Raw genomic sequence first — 20920 nt, 5'->3', positions numbered from 1 at the left:
AAGAGTTTAGATACAATTGATGTTAGGCTTACTGGTCTGTAATTCCCAGGGATGTATTTTGGGCCCTTTGTAAATATTGGTGCTACATTGGCTTTTCTCCAATCAGCTGGCACCATTCCAATCAGTAAACTGTCAGTAAAAATTAGGAACAATGGTCTCTCAATTACTTGACTGAGCTCCCCAAGTACCCTCGGGTGCAAGCCATCTGGTCCCGGTGATTTATTAATGTTACGTTTCCCAAGTCTAATTTTAATTCTGTACTCTGATAACCATGGAGGTGCTTCCTGTGATATGTCATGAGGATACACACTGCAGTTTTGGTTACTGAAGTCCCTTTATTCCCAAACACAACCTCTGGCTATGACACTGAGCACGTGAACTCAACTTCTTCGGTCGACCATGGCGAGGCCTGTTCTGAGTGGAACCTGTCCTGTTAAACCACTGTATGGTCTTGGCCACCGTGCTGCAGCTCAGTTTCAGGGTCTTTGCAATCTTTTTATAGTCTAGACCATCCTTATGTAGAGAAAAAAAAAATGTTTTTAAGATCCTTAGAGAGTTCCTTGTCATGAGGTGCCATGTTGAACTTCAAGTGACCAGTATGAGAGAGTGAGAGGGATAACACCAACGTTAACACACCTGCCCCATTCACACCTGAGTAACACTAAAGAGTCACATGACACTGGGGAGGGAAAATGGCTAATTGGGCCAATTTGGACATTTTCACTTAAGGGTGTACTCACTTTTGTTGCCAGTGGTTTAGACATTAATGGCTGTGTGTTGAGTTATTTTGATACCCCCAACTAAAATCTAGTGGAACCAATTGCCTTCAGAAGTCATCTAATTAGTACATAGAGTCCACCTGTGTGCAATTTGATCTCAGTATATATACAGCTGTTCTGTGAAGCCCTCATAGGTTTGTTAGAGAACCTTAATGAACAAACTGCATCATGAAGGCCAAGGAACACACCAGACAGGTCAGGGATAAAGTTGTGGAAATCACGGATCTGGTGGATGTTAGAGCCCTTGCGCTCCTCCACCCTCCATTTGAGGATGCCCCACATGTGCTCAATAGAGTTTAGGTCTGGAGACTTTAAAGCGGGGTTAGGTTTAAAAAATATCCCAAGCTTTGAACATCTCACGGAGCACTGTTCGATCCATCTGAAAATGGAAAGAGTATGGCATAACTGTAAACCTACCAAGGCATGGCTGTCCACCTAAAATGACAGGCTGGGCAAGGAGAGCATTAATCAGAGAAGCAGTCAAGAGGCCCATGGTAACTCTGGAGGAGCTGCAGAGATCCACAGCTCAGGTGGGAGAATCTGTCCACAGGACAGCTATTAGTCGTGCCCTCCAAAAATCTGGCCTTTATGGAAGAGTGGCAAGAAGAAAGCCATTGTTGAAAGAAAGCCACAAGAAGTCCCATTTGCAGTTTGCAAGAAGCCATGTGGGGGACACAGCAAACATGTGGAAGAAGGTGCTCTGGTCAGATGAGATCAAAATTTAACTTTTTTGCCTAAAAACAAAACGCTATGTGTGGCAGAAAACTCAAACTGCACATAACCCTCAACACACAGCTTTTTTTCAGTAGGGACAGGGAAGCTAGTCTGAGTTGATGGGAAGATGGACAAAGCCAAACACAATCTTAACGCAATCTTAGAAGAAAACCTGCTATGCCGTGTACACACGATCAGAATTTCAGCCCTCAAAAGACCGATGAGAATTTTTCGTTGGAAAATGCGACCGTGTGTATGCTCTAATCGGTCTTTTGCTGCCCGAATTCCAGCCAGCAAAAGATTGAGAGCATGCTCTCAATTTTTGGGTCGGGAAAAGTTCCTGTCTGAAAATGTGATCCTCTGTAGCAATTCTGATGTGCAAAATTCTTACGCATGCTCGTAAACAATTCAACACATGCTAGGAAGCATTGAACTTCATTTTCTTGGCTTGTAGTAGTGTTGTACGCCACCGCGTTCTTGACGGTCGTAATTTCAGCAACATTTTGCGTGACCGTGTGTCTGCAAGGCAAACTTGAGCGGAATCCCATTGGAAAAGCCGTCAAATCTTTTCCCGGCGAGAAATTTGATCGTGTATACGCGACATTGGAGTCTGCAAAAGACTTGCGACTGTTAGGAAGGTTCACCTTCCAGCAGGACAACGACCCAAAACATACAGCAAGAGCTACAATGGAATGGTTTAGATCAAAGCACATTAATATGTTAGAATAACTCAGTCAAAGTCGAGACCTAATTTCAATTGAGAATCTGTGGCAAGACTTGAAAATTGCTGTTCACAGATGCTCTCCATCCAATCTGACAGAGCTTGAGCTATTTTGCAAAGAAGAATGGGAAAAAATTTCACTCTTTGTAGATGCGCAAAGCTGGTATTAACATCCCCCAAAAGACTTGCAGCTGTAATTGCAGAAAAAGGTGGTTCTACAAAGTACTGACTGAATACAAATGTGCGCCACACTTTTCACATATTTATTTGCAAAGAATGTTTAATACCATTTTTCATTTTCCTTCCATTTCACAATTATGTGCCACTTTGTGTTGGTCTATCCCATAAAATCCCAATAAAATACATTTAAATTTTTTGGTTGTAACCTGGCAAAATGTGGAAAAATTCAAGGGGTGTGAATACTTTTTCAAGTCACTGTATTCAATCTATTTCCAGTTTGATAGACCTTTGCAAAACACAATTTAGTAAATCTAAATTATATTTTTTAATGAGATTGTATAGGACACTTCTATCACACCTTTGCTCTGTGCAAGATGCTGTGTGTCATGGTTATGCATTAGAGTTGTTCTCCTTACCTGTCTGCATGTGTTCATTTCTAGAGACCAGCCGAGCTTCACCTGACTGCTTTTATTTCCTTCCTCTGGAATGGCTCCACCCTAGCCCCTATCAGACTACACTATATTAACCTTTGCACTGCTAGCCTATCCTGCTGATCAACCTTTGTGTATTAGCTTCCTGTTTCCTGTCGTGTGCTCTGCTTCTGATTTCCGTTACCGACCTTGGCGTGTTCTGACCATCCCCGCTTGCCTGTGACCCTGACCTATTGGCGTGTACCCGACTATTCTGTTCTGCTTGTGGCCCCGACCTTGGCTTTGTCCCTCACCATCCCTCTCCTCCTGTTACCTACTGTGGGTGTGAGCTGGGGGACCCTGGGGGTCGCGACCTGGAGCCAGTTGCACACAAGACCATCTTTACCACTCGAAGCTCTGGTGAACACCAGCTGGCTCTTAGACTCCGCGCCCCGGGGAACCTTACGCTCTTACCCCAGTGGGATCTGTCCCCCGTCTGCAGCCGTCAGCCGTAGGGTCCACAGCCTTGCGGTGCATCCCCAACCCTACGGTGTGCACCTGTCACCTGGGCTCTAGGTGACCTGACACTGTGCCATGGGTAACCATGGTTCCTTGCATTTTTATATCTGAGATTGAAGTTATTATATAATGGTAGGGTAGTTGAAAAAAGAAGAAAAAAAGACTACCCCCATAAATCAGTTGCGAATATGTGCCCTATAGTGTGCCCCCTTAACATCTGCCCATCAGCGTGCCCACTTAACATAAAATGTGCCCATCAGAGTACACCTTAACATAAAATAAGGAGCATGCCGATGGGCACATTTTATGTTAAAGGGGCATGCTGAAGGGCACATTTAATGTTAAGGGGGCACACTGATGGGCACATATGTTAGTGAGGGCATGCTGATGGGCACATTTTATGTTAACCAGTTGCCAACCGCCGCACGACGATGTACGTCGACAGCATGGCACGGGCAGGCATATTGGCGTACATGTACGTCCCTGCCTTCCCGCGGGTCGGGGGCCCGATCGGGCCCCCGCTCGGTGCCTGTGGCGGTCGGTTTTCGTCCGGGAGCGATCCGGGACGAGGGGGCGGCCATTCATTCATAGCCACCCCCTCGCGATCGCTCCCGACGAATAGAAATCCCCCGTGACATCACTTCCTCTCCTGTAATGTAAACACAGGAGAGGAAGTGATGTATTCTCTCCTCCGTGTCGGTATTTTTCGTTCCGACACGGAGGAGAGCGGATCGGTGAGTTGCACCAACACTCTACACACACAGTAGAACATGCCAGGCACACTCACACCCCCCCTTTACCCCCCGATCACCCCCCCAATTACCCCTGCCCCCCAGTCACAGTGACACCAATGTCATTTTTTTTTTTTTTTGCATTGGTGTCATTTGTGACTGTAATAACTGTTAGGGCAGTTAGGGTTAGCCCCCTTTAGTTCTAATGTACCCCCCTAACCCCCCCAATAAAGGTTTAACCCCGTGATCACCCCCCGTCGCCAGTGTCACTAAGGCTGGGTTCACATTGCAGCGGTTTATGAGAACGAATGTGATTCGCACCGCACTGCAGTGCAAATCACATCCGATCTCTGTGCGATTCGAGTTCAGCCATTCGCCGCACCCGCCACACCCGCCGCAAATTCGCACGGGACCCTTTTTTTGGCCCGCAGCAGAATCGGATCGCATGGGTGTTCACACCATGCAATCCGAGTTTGCAGATCGCACTGCGATATGCGAACTGATCTGGGGGTGTCAGTAACATTTCACTGACACTCCCAGCAGTTCGCATAGGGCAGTGTGAACTGCCGCCGGGAGGCATGCGATGCGGGAACCCGCCGCGGATTCGTGGCGTTTCCGCATCGCTCCAGTGTGAACCCAGCCTAATAAGCGATCATTTTTCTGATCGCCGTATTAGTGTCACAGGTGACGCTAGTTAGGCAGGTAGGTATTTAGGTTCGCCGCAGCTTTTTATAGCGCCAGGGACCCCCATATACTACCGCATAAAGCCCCCTGATTGCCCCCTAGTTAACCCTTTCACCAGTGATCACCATATAACTGTTACAGGTGACGCTGGTTGGTTAGTTATTTTTTTATAGTTTCAGGGCACCCGCCATTTATTACCTAATAAAGGTTTAACCCCCTGATCACCCGGCGGGTGTCATTTGTGACTAATAACTGTTAGGGCAGTTAGGGTTAGCCCCCTTTAGTTCTAAGGTACCCCCTAACCCCCACAATAAAGGTTTAACCCCGTGATCACCCCCCGTCGCCAGTGTCACTAAGGCTGGGTTCACATTGCAGCGGTTTATGAGAACGGATGTGATTCGCACCGCACTGCAGTGCAAATCACATCCGATCTCTGTGCGATTCGAGTTCAGCTATACAGATAGTATGGCTGAATTTGTGTCGCACCCGCCGCACCCGCCGCAAACTCGCACGGGACCCTTTTTTTGGTCCGCAGCAGAATCGGATCGCATGGGTGTTCACACCATGCGATCCAAGTTTGCAGATCGCACTGCGATATGCGAACTGATCTGGGGGTGTCATTAACATTTCACTGACACTCCCAGCAGTTCGCATAGGGCAGTGTGAACTGCCGCCGGGAGGCATGCGATGCGGGAACCCGCCGCGCATTCGTGGCGTTCCCGCATCGCTCCAGTGTGAACCCAGCCTAATAAGCGATCGTTTTTCTGATCGCTGTATTAGTGTCACAGGTGACGCTAGTTAGGCAGGTAGGTATTTAGGTTCGCCGCAGCTTTTTATAGCGCCAGGGACCCCCATATACTACCGCATAAAGCCCCCTGATTGCCCCCTAGTTAACCCTTTCACCAGTGATCACCATATAACTGTTACAGGTGACGCTGGTTGGTTAGTTATTTTTTTATAGTTTCAGGGCACCCACCATTTATTACCTAGTCTCACTAGTGTACCCCTAAATTTAGGGGTGTCTACTTTCCAAAATGGGGTCATTTGGGGGGGGTTTGTGCCATCTTGGCATTTTATGGCCTTCAAAACTGTAACGCCCTTAGAAAGCCTGAAGGCTGTGCTTGGTTTTCGGGGCCCCGTACGCGGCTAGGCTCCCAAAAAGTCCCACATATGTGGTATCCCCGTACTCAGGAGAAGCAGCAGAATTTATTTTGGGGTGTTATTTCACATATGCCCATGGCATGTGTGAGCAATATATCATTTAGTGACAACTTTGTGAAAAAAAAAAAAAAAAAAAAGTTTGTAATTTTCCCGCAACTTGTGGCAAAATATAAAATATTCCATGGACTCAACATGCCTCTCAGCAAATAGCTTGGGGTGTCTACTTTCTAAAATGGGGTCATTTGTGGGGGTTTTGTGCCATCTTGGCATTTTATGGCCTTCAAAACTGTAATAGGTAGTGAGAAGTGAACTCAAAAATTTACGCCCTTAGAAAGCCTGAAGGCGGTGCTTGGTTTTCGGGGCCCCGTACGCGGCTAGGCTCCCAAAAAGTCCCACATATGTGGTATCCCCGTACTCAGGAGAAGCAGCAGAATTTATTTTGGGGTGTCATTTCACATATGCCCATAGCATGTGTGAGCAATATATCATTTAGTGACAACTTTGTGTAAAAAAAAAAAAATATTTTTTTTTTGTCATTATTCAATCGCTTGAGGCAAAAAAATAAAATATTCAATGGGCTCAACATGCCTCTTATCAATTTCCTTAGGGGGTCTACTTTCCAAAATGGGGTCATTTGGGGGGGTTTTGTACTGCCCTGCCAATTTAGCACCTCAAGAAATGAGATAGGCAGTCGTAAACTAAAAGCTGCGTAAATTCCAGAAAACGTACCTTAGTTTGTAGATGTGACAACTTTTGCGCAAACCAATAAATATACAATTATTGACTTTTTTTTTACCAAAGACATGTGGCTGAATACATTTTGGCCTAAATGTATGACTAAAATTTAGTTTATTGGATTTTTCTAATAACAAAAAGTAGAAAATATCATTTTTTTTCAAAATTTGCGGTCTTTTTACGTTTATATCGCAAAAAATAAAAATCGCAGAGGCAATCAAATACCATCAAAAGAAAGCTCTATTTGTGGGAAGAAAAGGACGCAAATTTTGTTTGGGTACAACATTGCATGACCGCGCAATTACCAGTTAAAGCAGCGCAGTGCCAAAGTGTAAAAAGACCTCTGGTCATTTACCAGCAAAATGGTCCGGTCTGAAAGTGGTTAAGGCGCATTCTGATGGTCACAACAAAATGTGCCCATAAGTGTGCCCCTTAACAAATTATGCCACACATACCTTGAGGGCAGGAGTCAGCACATTCGGCATGCTGCAGGGGGGCAGAAGCTGCTAGATATACCTCGAAAGTGAGAACTAGGAGCAGGGAGCCACGAGCAGCAGGGGAGCGGGGCACGCTCGCGACATCATGGCCGGCAGGGAGTGAGAGCAAGAGCCGCAGTCAGGAGCAGGAGGCGGGGCTCATACACGCAATGTCACTGGTTGCTGGTCCCAGCAAACCAATGACTTCTACTACACTGGTGGACCAGGCAGGGCATGGCCCACGGGTCGCCATTTAGTGACAGCTGAAATATCCCTTCCTATCTGAATGAATGAATGAATGAAATACTTGTATAGCGCACAATGCGAACTGAATCGCCTCTAGGCGCTGATCTATTTACTAATGCTAGCAGCCTAAGGAGTCAATATAGCCAATGTTGATTGAGAGAGTGATGTTCCACTTTAAGTATTTATTCAATGTTATCTGACATTCATTTTCATACATCTAATACTATTGGCTGTTGGGTTTTTGGTTCTAACTATAACCCTGAGAAGGGGATATTGTATTGATATGGAGATGTCCTTATGTTTTTTCATGCCCTGATGAAGGGGGTATCTTTGGACCCCTGAATCGCATTGGATTGGATACTTTTTAAATTGTCCCACTGACTTTTAATGGAATGAAGTTGAATCTGGACCTTGTAGCAGTGGTGTAGCACTTCAATTTCCATTTACTGGATTTTCCATTTACATGTTGTGATTTAATTGTGGAGTCCAGGTAAAGTTCTCTTGTAGTACTCAATGATAGGAGGTATAATTAAGTAATTTTAATTATTATTATTTTTTTAAATAGAGTTTATACTACTGTACCTGTTTTGTGAACAATATTGCACAGAGCAGTTCCTTACCTGCTCTGCTGGAGTCCCCTGCCGGCACTGTGGGCTTCTTCTCTCCTCTGGTTGTGCCCTCAGCAAGCATGGTCCTTGGAGGGCACCCATGCAGGTACACTGCCAATCTGGGCTCTGTGCATCCGTAGACATGCACAGTGCTGGTAAGCCCTGCCCCCTTTCACTCCTCACAGGAATTTAATTGACAGCAGCAGGAGCCTATGGGGGAAAGCGGCTCTGTCCAGGACAGCGCTGGATCATGAGAGAAGGCAGGTAAGTGTTTAGGGATGGGCGGGGGTGTTTTATTTATTTATTTATTTGGTTTTTTTTATTTTTTCATTTAACCCCCCTGGCAGTATTTCCGAGTCTGGCTCGGGGTGAAAATTCAGAACCATTAGTGGTAACCCCGAGCCAGACTCGTGATCGCATTGCAGGTTCCAGGATGTGTATGCTTACCTTATCCCCTGGATCCAGCGATGTCTCCCCGCAGTGCGAGCGGCTCGTCCTCGGCTCAATCTATCACATCGCCGAGCTCCGTTCCCTGCGAGCGTTGCGACGTAAGGGGACGGAGAACGGCGCCAAATTCAAAAAGTGAAACATACACATTACATACAGTATAAAGATTACATTGCTGTATGTAATGATTTCACATCCCCTTTGTCCCTAGTGGTCTGTCCAGTGCCCTGCATGCAGTTTTATAATATAAAAACTGTTCTTTCTGTCTGGAAACTGGAGATTGTCCATAGCAACCAAAACTGTCCCTTTACATCAAAAATGATTTTAGACCAGCTAGAAAACAGTGATAATAAATTGGAATCGCTCACAGAATTGAGCGATAGTGATTTGTGGGGAGATCCGTCATCAAATACTGAAAAGTAATGACAGTGACAATTCTGCAACTGAGCAAATTTCAGTGTTTTTGATTTGATTACATTATTGAATAATTTGTATTATTATTATATTATTATTTGGTATAATTATTTATAGTTATTTATTATATTTTAATTTATGATTTTGTTTTTCAAATTTTATCATACCCAGGATGTCTACTAGACTCTGGTTTGTATGGAAGAGCCCTGGGGCCATCATAAAAAAAAAAATACAGAATTATGTTTATGAAAAAAAAAGCACAGAATTCTGAGTTTGAAAGTCAGAATTCTGAGTTTGAAAGTCAGAATTCTGAGTTTGAAAGTCAGAATTCTGAGATTAAAAGTCAGAATTCTGAGATTCAAAGTCATAATTTTAAGTTAATAAAAAAAAATTCTACAAAATTCTGAGATTAAAAGTCAGAATGCAGAGTTTCATAGTCAGAATTCTGAGTTTCATAGTCAGAATTCTGAGTTTTAAAGTCGGAATTCTGAGATTAAAAGTCAGAATTCTGAGTTTCAAAGTCAGAATTCTGAGATTAAAAGTCAGAATTCTGACATTTAATTTCAGAATTCTGACCTTCAAACTCTGTAAAATGATGGCCCCAGGGCTCTTCCATAGGTTTGGATAGATTTAAGTGAGTTATTCCTAAGAATTGCAGGCCTACATTATAAAATGCCAAATTTCCATGCAAAACATTGTAGCACCTAAAATCCGACATAATTATACCGCCAGGGAGGTTAATGCAGGAAAAAGCATTAAGGCAAAAAAATACTTTGACTTTAGAACCATTCTATACTAGTGACTTGTGTGATGCTGATCTGAAAATTTGGAAAGTTGATTTGGCTAACAATCAAATTGCAAAATGTGTGTACTGATCTTACAATTGTGTCCAGTTTTATACTTTCATAGGAGTAGTAATTGACGAAAGATTTACAGAATGTGTGTTGGACAGTTATGTGAGTTTTCATACAGAACTGATCAGCTAAAACCTCTGTCACCACCAGTGACTTGCGCTAGGCATAATGAATTTTGAAGAAGCTTCTGCATAGTTGATGCTGAAGATTATTAACTTCAAATCTAGTTCCAGATTCAGCTGAGAACCTACTGCTTTAGACAGACCTAATATATAGTCGATGACTGTAGACTTGACTTGAATGATATGTTGTCTCCATCTAGTGTTCTTTTAGCAGAATGCATCTTAGTACAAGATATAGTATTGTGCGTTATATTTATTTGTGTTTCACACGTTCATTTTAAAAGAATCTTGTCAAAGGCACATGTAGACAATGTCATTGATAGTCTCCCTGTAAAAATGCCAGCTGCCTGGCTGTCTATGGCTAAATAACTATGTCACTGACCAATATTAAGCAATGAAAGATAAAAAGTGCATTTTATTTACATCTATATAGATCAGACCAAAATGAGGGACACATGAGGGGGAAAGAGGGAAAGAGGGACATTGCTTCAAATCAGGGACAGTCCCTCGAAATCAGGGACAGTTGGGAGTTATGTTTTTGCCTGTGAGCTGGGGGGAGTTCTGCAGATGTCTTGTATCTCTGGGGTTCCTATAGATATTGTTCTTCTCTGCAGATGGGCAATAAAACATGAAGGCTTATCCAAACCTGGCCAATGGAAACTGTCGAAAGTGAAAAACCCTTTGTGGAACAAACTGACCTATTTGTGGCCAGTTCTGCCAAATGGAGAGATTAATAAGGTATTACTGAATTATATTATATATTATATTATTATTATCTGAATGTAACACTTGAAGGCAAATAAATTTGAGGCTTTAATGTAAAATAATGTGTGCTTTAATGGAGACTTTTTCTTTTAAGCCCCTTTCACACTGGGGAACACTTCACACTTTCACACTACAGTGCTAAAAATAGCACCTGCAAAGGGCCCTGAAACAGCCGCTGCTGTGTCTCCAGCGTTGCGCTTGCAGGACATTAAAAAAAACTCCTGCAAGCAGCATCTTTGAAGCAATGAAGCAGCGGTGTATAGACCGCTCCTTCACCACTCATGCCCATTGAAATCAGTGGGGCAGCGCGGCTATACTCCCAGCAAAGCGCCGCTGCAGCAGCGGTTTTAACCCTTTTTTGGGCACTAACAGGGGTTAAAACCACCCCGCTAGCGGCCAAATAGCGCTGCTAAAATGACGGTAAAGTGGCGCTAAAAATAGCACCATTTTCATGCCGATGCCACTCCCACCCCAGTGTGAAAGGGGCCTTTATGACTCATCTTGGAGTTAGCATGATTTTAACAGTTAATTTAAATCTGTGACCAAGCTATTGACAGTCAAGTATTTGCATACAGACAGTGAATGACAAGCTCTCACTTACCTTTGTACCTGCAGGCAATGTAGAACAATTCACTCTTAGCCCTTGTACACACAGTCGGACATTCCGAAGGAAAATGTCCGATCGGACCGTGTTGTCGGATAATCCGACCGTGTGTGGGCTCCATCGGACTGTTTCCATCGGAATATCCAACCGACAAAGTTTTAGAGCTGGGCTATAAAATTTTCCGACAACATGATCCGATCGGACTTTGTCTGATCGTTTGTAGAGAATTCCAATCGGACAAAGTGCCACACATGCTCAGAACAAATTCCTATAACCAAAATCCGCCAGACAAAAACCAACGGATTTGGTTGTCGGAATGTCCGACCGTGTGTACAAGGGCTTAAAGTTCACAGCAGAAGTACTGAAGAACTTCACTAAGGCAGGCCATAGATGGAACTAAAAGAAAATAGCTCAATTCCCTCATCAACACAGCCAGTGTTGATAGGACAATCCCTCTCGCAGAGCTTTTGTGTTCTCCCGGGGGGGGGGGGGGGGGGCTCAAGGAGCCATCCCTGCTGAGAGAACACAGTGATTATTGCTATGGTCGACTTAAATCAGCTCAGCTCACCCTGTTTCCACCTCCCGGCAGTGACTAAGTATTCTGGGAAGGGGAAGCTGAACTGCAGTCTGCGCACATAATTTGTGATAAAAGCATCTTTGCCATTCTGAAGCTTTCCCCCCAACCACTTTGCATATTATTTTATATATACTGTGATTCTGCACTTGCCAAATATGCTGCAGAAATGTCCCTCCACTGAGTCTGGCTGCAGCCATTTTAACTGTGGGCAGCTGAAGCTGCTGCCAGTTCACTTCCTCGATTTACACAGAAGCACACCTTCAGCTCTGCAGCTCCAATTGGCCCTCTTATGACTCAACCCCCCCCCCCCCCCCTTGCTGGCAAACTCTTATGAGAGTGAGTGAGAGAGAGAGAGATGTGCATGATGTCATAAGCCTAGGCTTTTTACCAGACAAGAAACAGGAAGTGGGCTGTATAAGGTATTTACTGGCAGAAAAAAAATGTTTTACTATCCAAAGTTAAAACAATAAGGGCAGAAGACTTAATTGATGGAAAGTTGAATGAGAAACTGAAGGTCTGCTTTAAGGACTTTGGTGCTTCTGCTCTAAAATGCCAGGATGAATTCTTCTAGAATGCCTGCAGTTACCAAGGTTAGAGAGGGCTTGTTTTCAAGTTTATTTACTGCTTGTACAAATATATAAATAAATGAATGCCCATAACTTGGCCACAGATTTACTTTGAGGTTGACTAAGAAAAGTAGTTACATTCTGATTACTACTATATATTCGTAATGACTATATACACGGCCAGATAATTTTTATCCTTGTGCTTTGTTTAATATTTTCTGTATTTTAAATTTTTGTTATTTCATATTTTCTTCTAATACATAAATGTAATATTTATATTATATCTCTGTAAACTGCAGGTATGGGCATCTACTAAATGGAACTCATTAGTATGAAAAACAATATCAATCCAATCAATGTTCCATCTAGTCTGAGTGTCAGGTTGTCAGAAAGTAGGGGGATTTCCTGTGGTAGGTGGGGTTTTTCTTGTTGTTGGAGCTGAATTTATAAAAAATGTAAGAAACAAATTTTTTGGTCTTGACTATTATAAATAAAGACAGAAATTTTTATCAAAAATGCAACACATAACCATTTCGTCTGCTCGGCGTAAGAGTATTTGCACATAAAACTTTCTCTTTTAATGTTTGTTAGGAATTCGATTGGCCCATTCAAGGATCACTTATAGTAGACAGCCCACCTCTGCAGAGACCTGCCTTCAGCCATCCAGATAGGCACATCCCGGCTAGACTGAAGGTTCTGAGGAACGGGGATTGGGACCAGAGCAGAACCTGTGTTATTGTGGGACCAGACCTAACCAATATGCTCAAGAAACAATGGTGCATTGGTGCAGCTAGGTATGGACATGTTGAACTTTTCTTATCCTTAAAATTAGTGGACATGTGCAATTCGTTAATTTTCCGAAATTCTGAATTTCGTAAATTTGAAATTCGTAAATTCTCAATTTGTAAAATTCTAAATTTGGAAATTAGAAATTCGTAAATTCGGAATTCAAAAATTAGAAATTCGGAAATTGGAAAACTCAGAAATTGGAAATTCGTAAATTAGAAATTCCAAATTTGTAAATTGGAACATTCGGTAATTGGAGAATTCAGAAATTCGGAATTCGTAAATTTTAAAATTTGGAATTCGGAAATTCAAAGCTTGGAAATTTGGAAATTTGAAAATCCAAATTTTCGGATTTCCGAATTCCAAATTTTAGAATTTCCGAAAAAAGCAAAAAAAAACGATTGAAACGAAAAAGAAAATGAACAAACTTTTTGTCAGTGCAGATGTCTAATAATTAGGGCTTGTGTTGGACTGCAGTCTAATCAGTACCCATCTGCAGTTTAATCAGTGCCCATCTGCAGTCTAATCAGTGCCCATCTGCAGCGTAATCAGTGCCCATCTGCAGTCTAATCAGTGTCCATCTGCAGCCTACTCAGTGCCAATCTGCAGTCTAATCAGTGCCCACCTGTATCATTGCTCAGTGTCCATCTGCAGCCTTGCCGAATATAGGCTGCCACAGAGGGGAAGGAGGGGACAAGCGCTGCCGAAATAGAGCTGGATCTCCTGTGTACTCAGCTCGTCGTCACGCCCAGTCCCGCCCCTTGGCCTAAATCCTATGGTGGACCTAACGCCGGTCCAATACTGGGACGTCAATGCAAGGAGATGTCCAGGGGGCGGGACTGAACGTGACTGCGAAGCGAGCCGAGTACACAGGAGATCTGGCTTTATTTTGGCAGCGCTCGTCCCCTCCTTCCCCCCCAGGGTGGGCTATATCGGCGTATATAACTCGCACACACGATTTTCCCCCTATTTTAAGGGGGAAAAAGTGTGTTTTATATGCCGAGAAATACGGTATATATAGGGATGGCCAGGAGGAGAAGCCGGGGAAGCCACCCGTGCCCTGCATGGGGTAAGTGCAGGACTGGCAGACTTACGAGTGGGCTGCCATGCGGGCTTGCGAGCAGACAGGCAGGGGGTTTAGTTTGCCGCCCCCCTCAAAAAATAAAGCACCAGCTGCTACTGGTTACGGGAGATTAAAGAGGCAATTGTAAGCGCACATGAGGTCTGTGCTACTGCTCCGCGAGGTCCCTTTCTGTCACTGGGAGTGAGGTGGCAGAGATACGCTGGACTGGTGGAGCAGTGTCCCTCCGAAATGCAACATACAATGAGGAAGGTGTATATTAACATGGACAGTACGTTTGCACATTTAAAAACTGTACCCAGTACGGCTCATCTCTATGCCGGAGTACTGCCATAATGTTGACTTTCACATAAACGCACTCCCACCTTGTCCCGAGCATTAATAAGCGCCTACACAACAAAGGTACCCCCACGTGCAGGGTGAGTAGGCCCTGCCCACAGATGCACTAGCAGATTTAAATACGCTAACAAACTGAAGCCAAACTCCAGCTCACACTGCAGTTAGACAAACAGTTACATCAACGGTTTTGTTTCCCTCAAGCCCCGTACACACGAGAGGACTTATGTCTGACAGACTTCCGAAGGAGTTCCGTCGGAGTTCTGCTGGAATTCCGACGGAGTTCTGACAGACTTTTCGGCTGAGCGGACTTGGCCACACACAATCACACTAAACTCCGACGGATTCGAACGTGATGACGTACGACTGGATTCGAACAAGGAAGTTCATAGCCAGTAGCCAATAGCTGCCCTAGCGTCGGTTTTAGTCCGTCGGAGTAGCATACACACGAGCGAATTTTTCGAAGGGACCGGGTCCCGCGGAGTTCCTTCGGAAAAATTTGAAGCATGTTCCATATTCTAAAGTCCTTCGGACTTTGGCGAGTCAAAAGTCCGTTGCAGCCCACACACGATCGAATAGTCTGACGGACTCAGTCCGTCGGACTTTGGATGTTGAAAAGTCCGCTCGTGTGTACGGGGCTTCATGGGTAAAGGGTTTTACGTGAGTTAATAAAAGCTGATCTTTGTAAGCACCACTGTCAGTGGTAAATGGTTTGCCTCAACATTTTAACTGACACATTTGTGGGAGAGCTTGTTCTGAAAAACGACAGACTGGCTGGATCACCAGATGAAAATAAAGAAAAGAAAGCCTAAAAAAGCACATGAATGCAGCCATCACATATAAAAATTAGTAAGCTGCAGTATAATTTTTGCTTTTGGGTTTAATACGGCTTTAAAAGAGGAGGTCCACCCAGAACTGATATTTTTCTTGTGAGTGTATAATAATGGGGGGATATTAAGAGGATGTATTAAATGATGGTGTGAACTCTGCTTTTGTCCTCAGTTTTATTTTTATTTTTATCACAGTCCCAATAAACCATGTGAGAAGAACCCTAACAAAGAGCAGGCAAACAGCAACAGCATAGAAGTGAACTCCCTAAAAGTGGAGCAGATTGAAATACAGCAGTTTTTAGAAAGGTAAATATATTATTTCACTTTTATTCAATGCTATAACTGGAAATATCAATATATCGCTTAATAGTATCTCTACTACCTCCACCCTGCTGATGGGTTCCGTAGCAGCTACATCACTTAGTTTGGTGGTAGTGGTGTGGAAATGGGGGTACTTTCTTGCTCTATTTTGATCGTTCTATGTAGTAATTGCCTTGAGAAAATCATTTAAGATAAATTCAATAGGCTATAGTTCACAGAGGATAATGGAAAACTACCATCCTAGTGCTGCTGTCACAGGGAGACGTCCAATCCTGCTCTATATTACCAAAAGTATTGGGACGCCTGCCTTTACACGCACATGAACTTTAATGGCATCCCAGTCTTCATCCGTAGGGTTCAATATTGAGTTGGCCCACCCTTTGCAACTATAACAGCTTCAACTCTTCTGGGAAGGCTGTCCACAAGGTTTAGGAGCGTGTCTATGGGAATGTTTGATCATTCTTCCAGAAGTACATTTGTGAGGTCAGGTACTGATGTTGGACAAGAAGACCTGGCTCATAGTCTCCGCTCTAGTTCATCCCTCCTAAAGGAGTTCTATCAGGTTGAGGTTAGTACTCTGTGCAGGCCATTCAAGTTCCTCCACCTCAAACTCACTCATCCATGTCTTTATGGACCTTGCTTTGTGCACTGGTCCAAATCATTTGGTGGAGGGTGGATTATGGTGTGGGGTTGTTTTTCAGGGGTTGGGCTTGGCCCCTTAGTTCCAGTGAAGGGAATTATTAAGGTGTCAGCATGCCAAGACATTTTGGACAATTTCATGCTCCCAACTTTGTGGGAACAGTTTGGGGATGACCCTTTCCTGTTCCAACATGACTGCACACCAGTGCACAAAGCAAGGTCCATAAAGACATGGATGAGTGAGTCCGGGGTTGGAGGAACTTGACTGGCCTGCACAGAGTCCTAACCTTTGGGATGAATTAGAGTGGAGACTGCAAGCCAGGACTTCTCATCCAACATCAGTACCTGACCTCACAAATGCGCTTCTGGAAGAATGGTCAAACATTCCCATAGACACACTCCTAAACCTTGTGGACAGCCTTCCCAGAAGAGTTGAAACTGTTATAGGTGCAAAGGGTGGGCCAACTTAATATTGAACTCTACGGATAAAGGCTGGGATGCCATTAAAGTTCATGTGTGTGTAATCGCAGGTGTCCCAATACTTTTGAAAATGTAGTGTATGTGTTTAGATCCTGGATTAAATAAAATGGGAAGTGCAAATCGTTAAGCATAAGGAAACCAGGACCCTGCAAAGCACATCTGATTGTAGAGAAAAGCAAGTCTATGCATTTTTCTGGGCAGTCAGATGCCCTGTGCTGTGACCTACTTTCCCTGAGCACGACTGCTTAGACTGCTATGAAAGCAATTAATGGACTGCAGTATTAGCAGTATCTCAGAATAGTAGGGGAAACTCTAAAGCAGTTATCTTTTAAGAAAACCTGTGCTGAGAAAATATGTAGCCTGGCATTACTAACCTCACTTTCTGAGAATACTAGATTCCTGGCTGTAATGCTGATCCTTTATCTTTAGTACTGTTACTCACTGACCTGGCGCAAACATGCAAATCAGAGGTTGTGATTTCACTCGGACTTAGCTCTCTGCCTGCTTCTACTGAGTCAAAGCCTCAAGTAGCCTCAAGTAGCATTTTCAGAGGAAGGTCAGCAATGTACGTTTCCTTTAAACCTCACTTGACGTATAAGCCCTTGTACACACGGTCGGACATTCTGACGGAAAATGTCCGATCGGACCGTGTTGTCGGATAATCCGACCGTGTGTGGGCTCCATCGGACTGTTTCCGTTGGAATATCCGACCAACAAAGTTTTAGAGCTGGGCTATAAAATTTTCCGACAACATGATCCGATCGGACATTGTCCCACGCATGCTCAGATCAAATTCCTAGACCAAAACTATTGGCTACTAGCCTGAACGTAGTCCCGTCGTAACGAAATAACGTCATCATGTTCTGAACGATCGGATTTTTCGACAACTTTGTCTGACCGTGTGTATGCAACACCAGTTTCGGACAAAATCCGATGGATTTGGTTGTCGGAATGTCCGACCGTGTGTATGGGGGCTTAGATATTCAGGGTTCCATTGTTGATGTCTCTGAAAATGCTAGCTACCTGGTTGTCATGCTGATCCAGTCTTCAAGGCACCCCAACGGGTCATGTTTTTTAGGATTTCCCTCAGATGAAATGGCTGTGGAAAACCTGTGCAAAATAATGGAGAGCCCTAAAACATGACCTGTTGGGGTGCCTTGAGGACTGGAGTTGAGAAACACTGCTCTAAGCCTCTGGTCATGAGCAAGCAAGAAGTTCAGGAAACACAAGGAAACAACAGTGGTTCTTATCTGCATGTCCAGAGTCCAGTTGTAGAGAAGAAAACTTATATTAATGTCAACGTTCAATAATTTACAACAAAAGGAAGGTGCCTGACCAGGAACACTCAAAAAAATGCAACAGCAACATGGCAGAGGAGGTCTCGGGTGTGCTGACAGCGCCTGTCTTGAGGTGCGGAATGCAGCGGTATCCAAATGAGAAGGTTTTCAGGAAGGATGGTGGATCCCAATCTTTTCCCTACTCGTCTAGAACCTCTCCCTGACACTGATCACTGTCCCTGTCAGACAGATGACCTGTCCCTACACTACCCATATGCCCACCATATTCCCACTACCCATATGCAATATGCTTGCCTAACCTGGGAGCCAGATCCTTAAATACGCTCTGCCTGACCCAAGGTAGCTGCCAGTGACCCAGGAACCATAGAAGAACCATGTTCCTCTTGACTTCAATGCCACAAGTCTGTGACTCACGGTATTGAATCCTGGGGGGTCAGAATCGCGTCCAGGCATCCAGTATTGTTAGGCTAGTAGTGGTGGCTTTCATGTTTCTTGTATGAAAAAATGCTTTAAAGGGAACTTGCCATAACAATTATATAAAATTAACCAAGCTAGACAATCTGCTACCATATGCTGGTGCACACCAGCACCTAGCACCTTACTATAATTCCTCTTCTATGCACCCATGGAGCCCCTGAAGCTGAATGTGTTATAATTCCCCTTTGGTACACCCACAAAACCCCAAAAGCTGGTAGTGTTCAAAAGAGGACATAGGCTTGCCCCCTCCCACATCCCACAATGCAATGGAGACACTTTAAAGAAGCAATAGTATGAGTTAAGCTATAGACACTAAGGGCTCGTTCTCACATGCCGCAGCCCTTGCTGTCCCTCTGCAAAACAATCTGTGGTGGATTGCTTTTCAGAGGCTGTTTTACAGGCAGTGAGCAGGTTGCCTCCTCACTGCCTGTTTTAACCTTAAAAAGGCCAAATCACTGTGCACCAACCATGTGCATTATATGCGGTTGCAGGGCAGGTACAATGTGGTCCCATAAACTTAAATGTGTTGTGTTTGGCGGTGGTGCCACCTGTCAAATGCAACATACAGACTTTGCCATGGCTGCAAGGCAAAACTCCATGGCCATGACATCTATACAGCCATGAGCAGCAGCATGCCCTACTTTAGGTAGGAGGTCAGGAGGTGGCAAAACCACTGCATTTACATCTGAGCAATTTTCAAGCATTTTCAGGAGCTTTTATTTGAAAATTTTTGCAAATGTTTAAAAAGTGTACTTTAAACATTTTTGCATGTGTATTCAGACTTCAGGTGTTTTTGCTTTAACCAATGAAAAAATAATCTCCTCCCCGCACTAATTATTGGTAAAATACATATATCTATACTCTTAGATAGTGGCACTGACTATTATTCGGACACAAATATAAGGAAAAATTATAAACACATCATGTTGGACTACCTTTTTAAAATATAATCATCAGAAAGTGCAATAAAATCATATACTCAACACTAATCATCAACTTACAGTGCCTTGAAAAAGTATTCATACCCCTTGAAACTTTCCATATTTTGTCATGTTACAACCAAAAATATATTTTTTTGCAAATAAATATCTGAAAAGTGTAGCATTTGCATTCAGCCCCCTTTACTCTGATACCCCTAACTAAAATCTAATGGAACCAATTGCCTTCAGAAGTCACCTAAATTTGTAAATTGAGTCCTTCTCTGTGTAATTGAATCTCAGTATAAATACAGCTGTTCTGTGAAGCCCTCAGAGGTTTGTTATAGAACCTCAGTGAACAAAAAGCACCATGAAGGCCAAGGAACACACCAGACAGGTCAGGCATAAAGTTGTGGAGCAGGGTTAGGTTATAAAAAAATATCCCAAGCTTTGAACATCTCATGGAGCACTGTTCAATCCAACATCCACAAATGGAAAGTGTATGGCACAACTGAAAACTTACCAAGACATGGCTGTCCGCCTAAACTAACAGACCTGGCAAGGAGAGCATTAATGACAGAAGTAGCCAAGAGGCCCATGGTAACTCTGGAGGAGCTGCAGAGATCCATAGTTCAGGTGGCAGAATCTGTCCACAGGACTCCACAAATTTGGTTTTTATGGAACAGTGGCAAAAAGAAATCCATTGTTGAAAGAAAGCCATAAGAAGTCCTGTTTGCAGTTTGTGGTAAAGCCATGTTGGCGGACACAGTAAACATGTGGAAGAAGCTGTTCTGGTCAGATGAGACCAAAGTTGAACTTTTTGGGCCTAAAAGCAAAACACTATGTGTGGCGGAAAACGAACACTGCACATCACCCTGAACACACCATCCCCACTGTGAAACATGGTGGTGGCAGCATCATGTTGTGGGGATGCTTTTCTTCAACAGGGACAGGGAAGCTGGTCAGAGTTGATGGAAAGATGGATGGAACCAAATACATGACAATCTTAGAAGAAAACCTGTTAAAGTCTGCAAAAGACTTGACTGAGGCGGAAGGTCCACCTTCCAGCAGGACAACAACCCTAAATATACAGCCAGAGCTACAATGGAATGGTTTGGATCAAAGCATATTCATGTGTTAGAATGGCCCAGTCAAAGTCCAGACCTAAATCCAATTGAAAATCTGTAGCAAGACTTGAAAATTGCTGTTCATAGACACTCTCCATCCAATCTGACAGAGTTTGAGCTATTTTGCAAAGAAGAATGGGAAAAAATGTCACTCTCTAAATGTGCAAAGCTGCTAGAGACATCCACAAACAGTCTTGCAGCTATATTTGCAGTGAAAGATGGTTCTACAAAGTATTAACTCAGGAGGGCCCGAATACAAATGTATGCCACACTTTTCAGATATTCATTTGCAAAAAATTTGGGAAACCATTTATA

The 20920-nt window shown here is 43.7% G+C and overlaps 1 protein-coding gene across 1 annotated transcript in view; it reads left to right on the top strand.

Moving 5' to 3' along the window:
• Nucleotides 1-20920, top strand: part of DCDC1 (doublecortin domain containing 1) — a 680197-nt gene that overhangs the window by 583513 nt on the left and 75764 nt on the right. Inside the window, exons 20-22 of the mRNA XM_077460866.1 lie at nucleotides 10416-10539; nucleotides 12905-13107; nucleotides 15542-15652. Of these exons, the coding sequence (XP_077316992.1) occupies nucleotides 10416-10539; nucleotides 12905-13107; nucleotides 15542-15652 (438 nt within the window). The remainder of the gene's footprint in view (nucleotides 1-10415; nucleotides 10540-12904; nucleotides 13108-15541; nucleotides 15653-20920) is intronic.

The sequence above is a fragment of the Lithobates pipiens genome, unplaced genomic scaffold (assembly GCF_037356315.1).
Source record: "Lithobates pipiens isolate NorthernLeopardFrog02 unplaced genomic scaffold, aLitPip1_a1.2 Scaffold_10, whole genome shotgun sequence".
In the NCBI taxonomy this organism is placed as follows: Eukaryota; Metazoa; Chordata; class Amphibia; order Anura; family Ranidae; genus Lithobates; species Lithobates pipiens.
The sequence above is the reverse complement of the archived record's forward strand: the minus strand, read 5'-3'. Positions and strand labels throughout refer to the sequence as shown.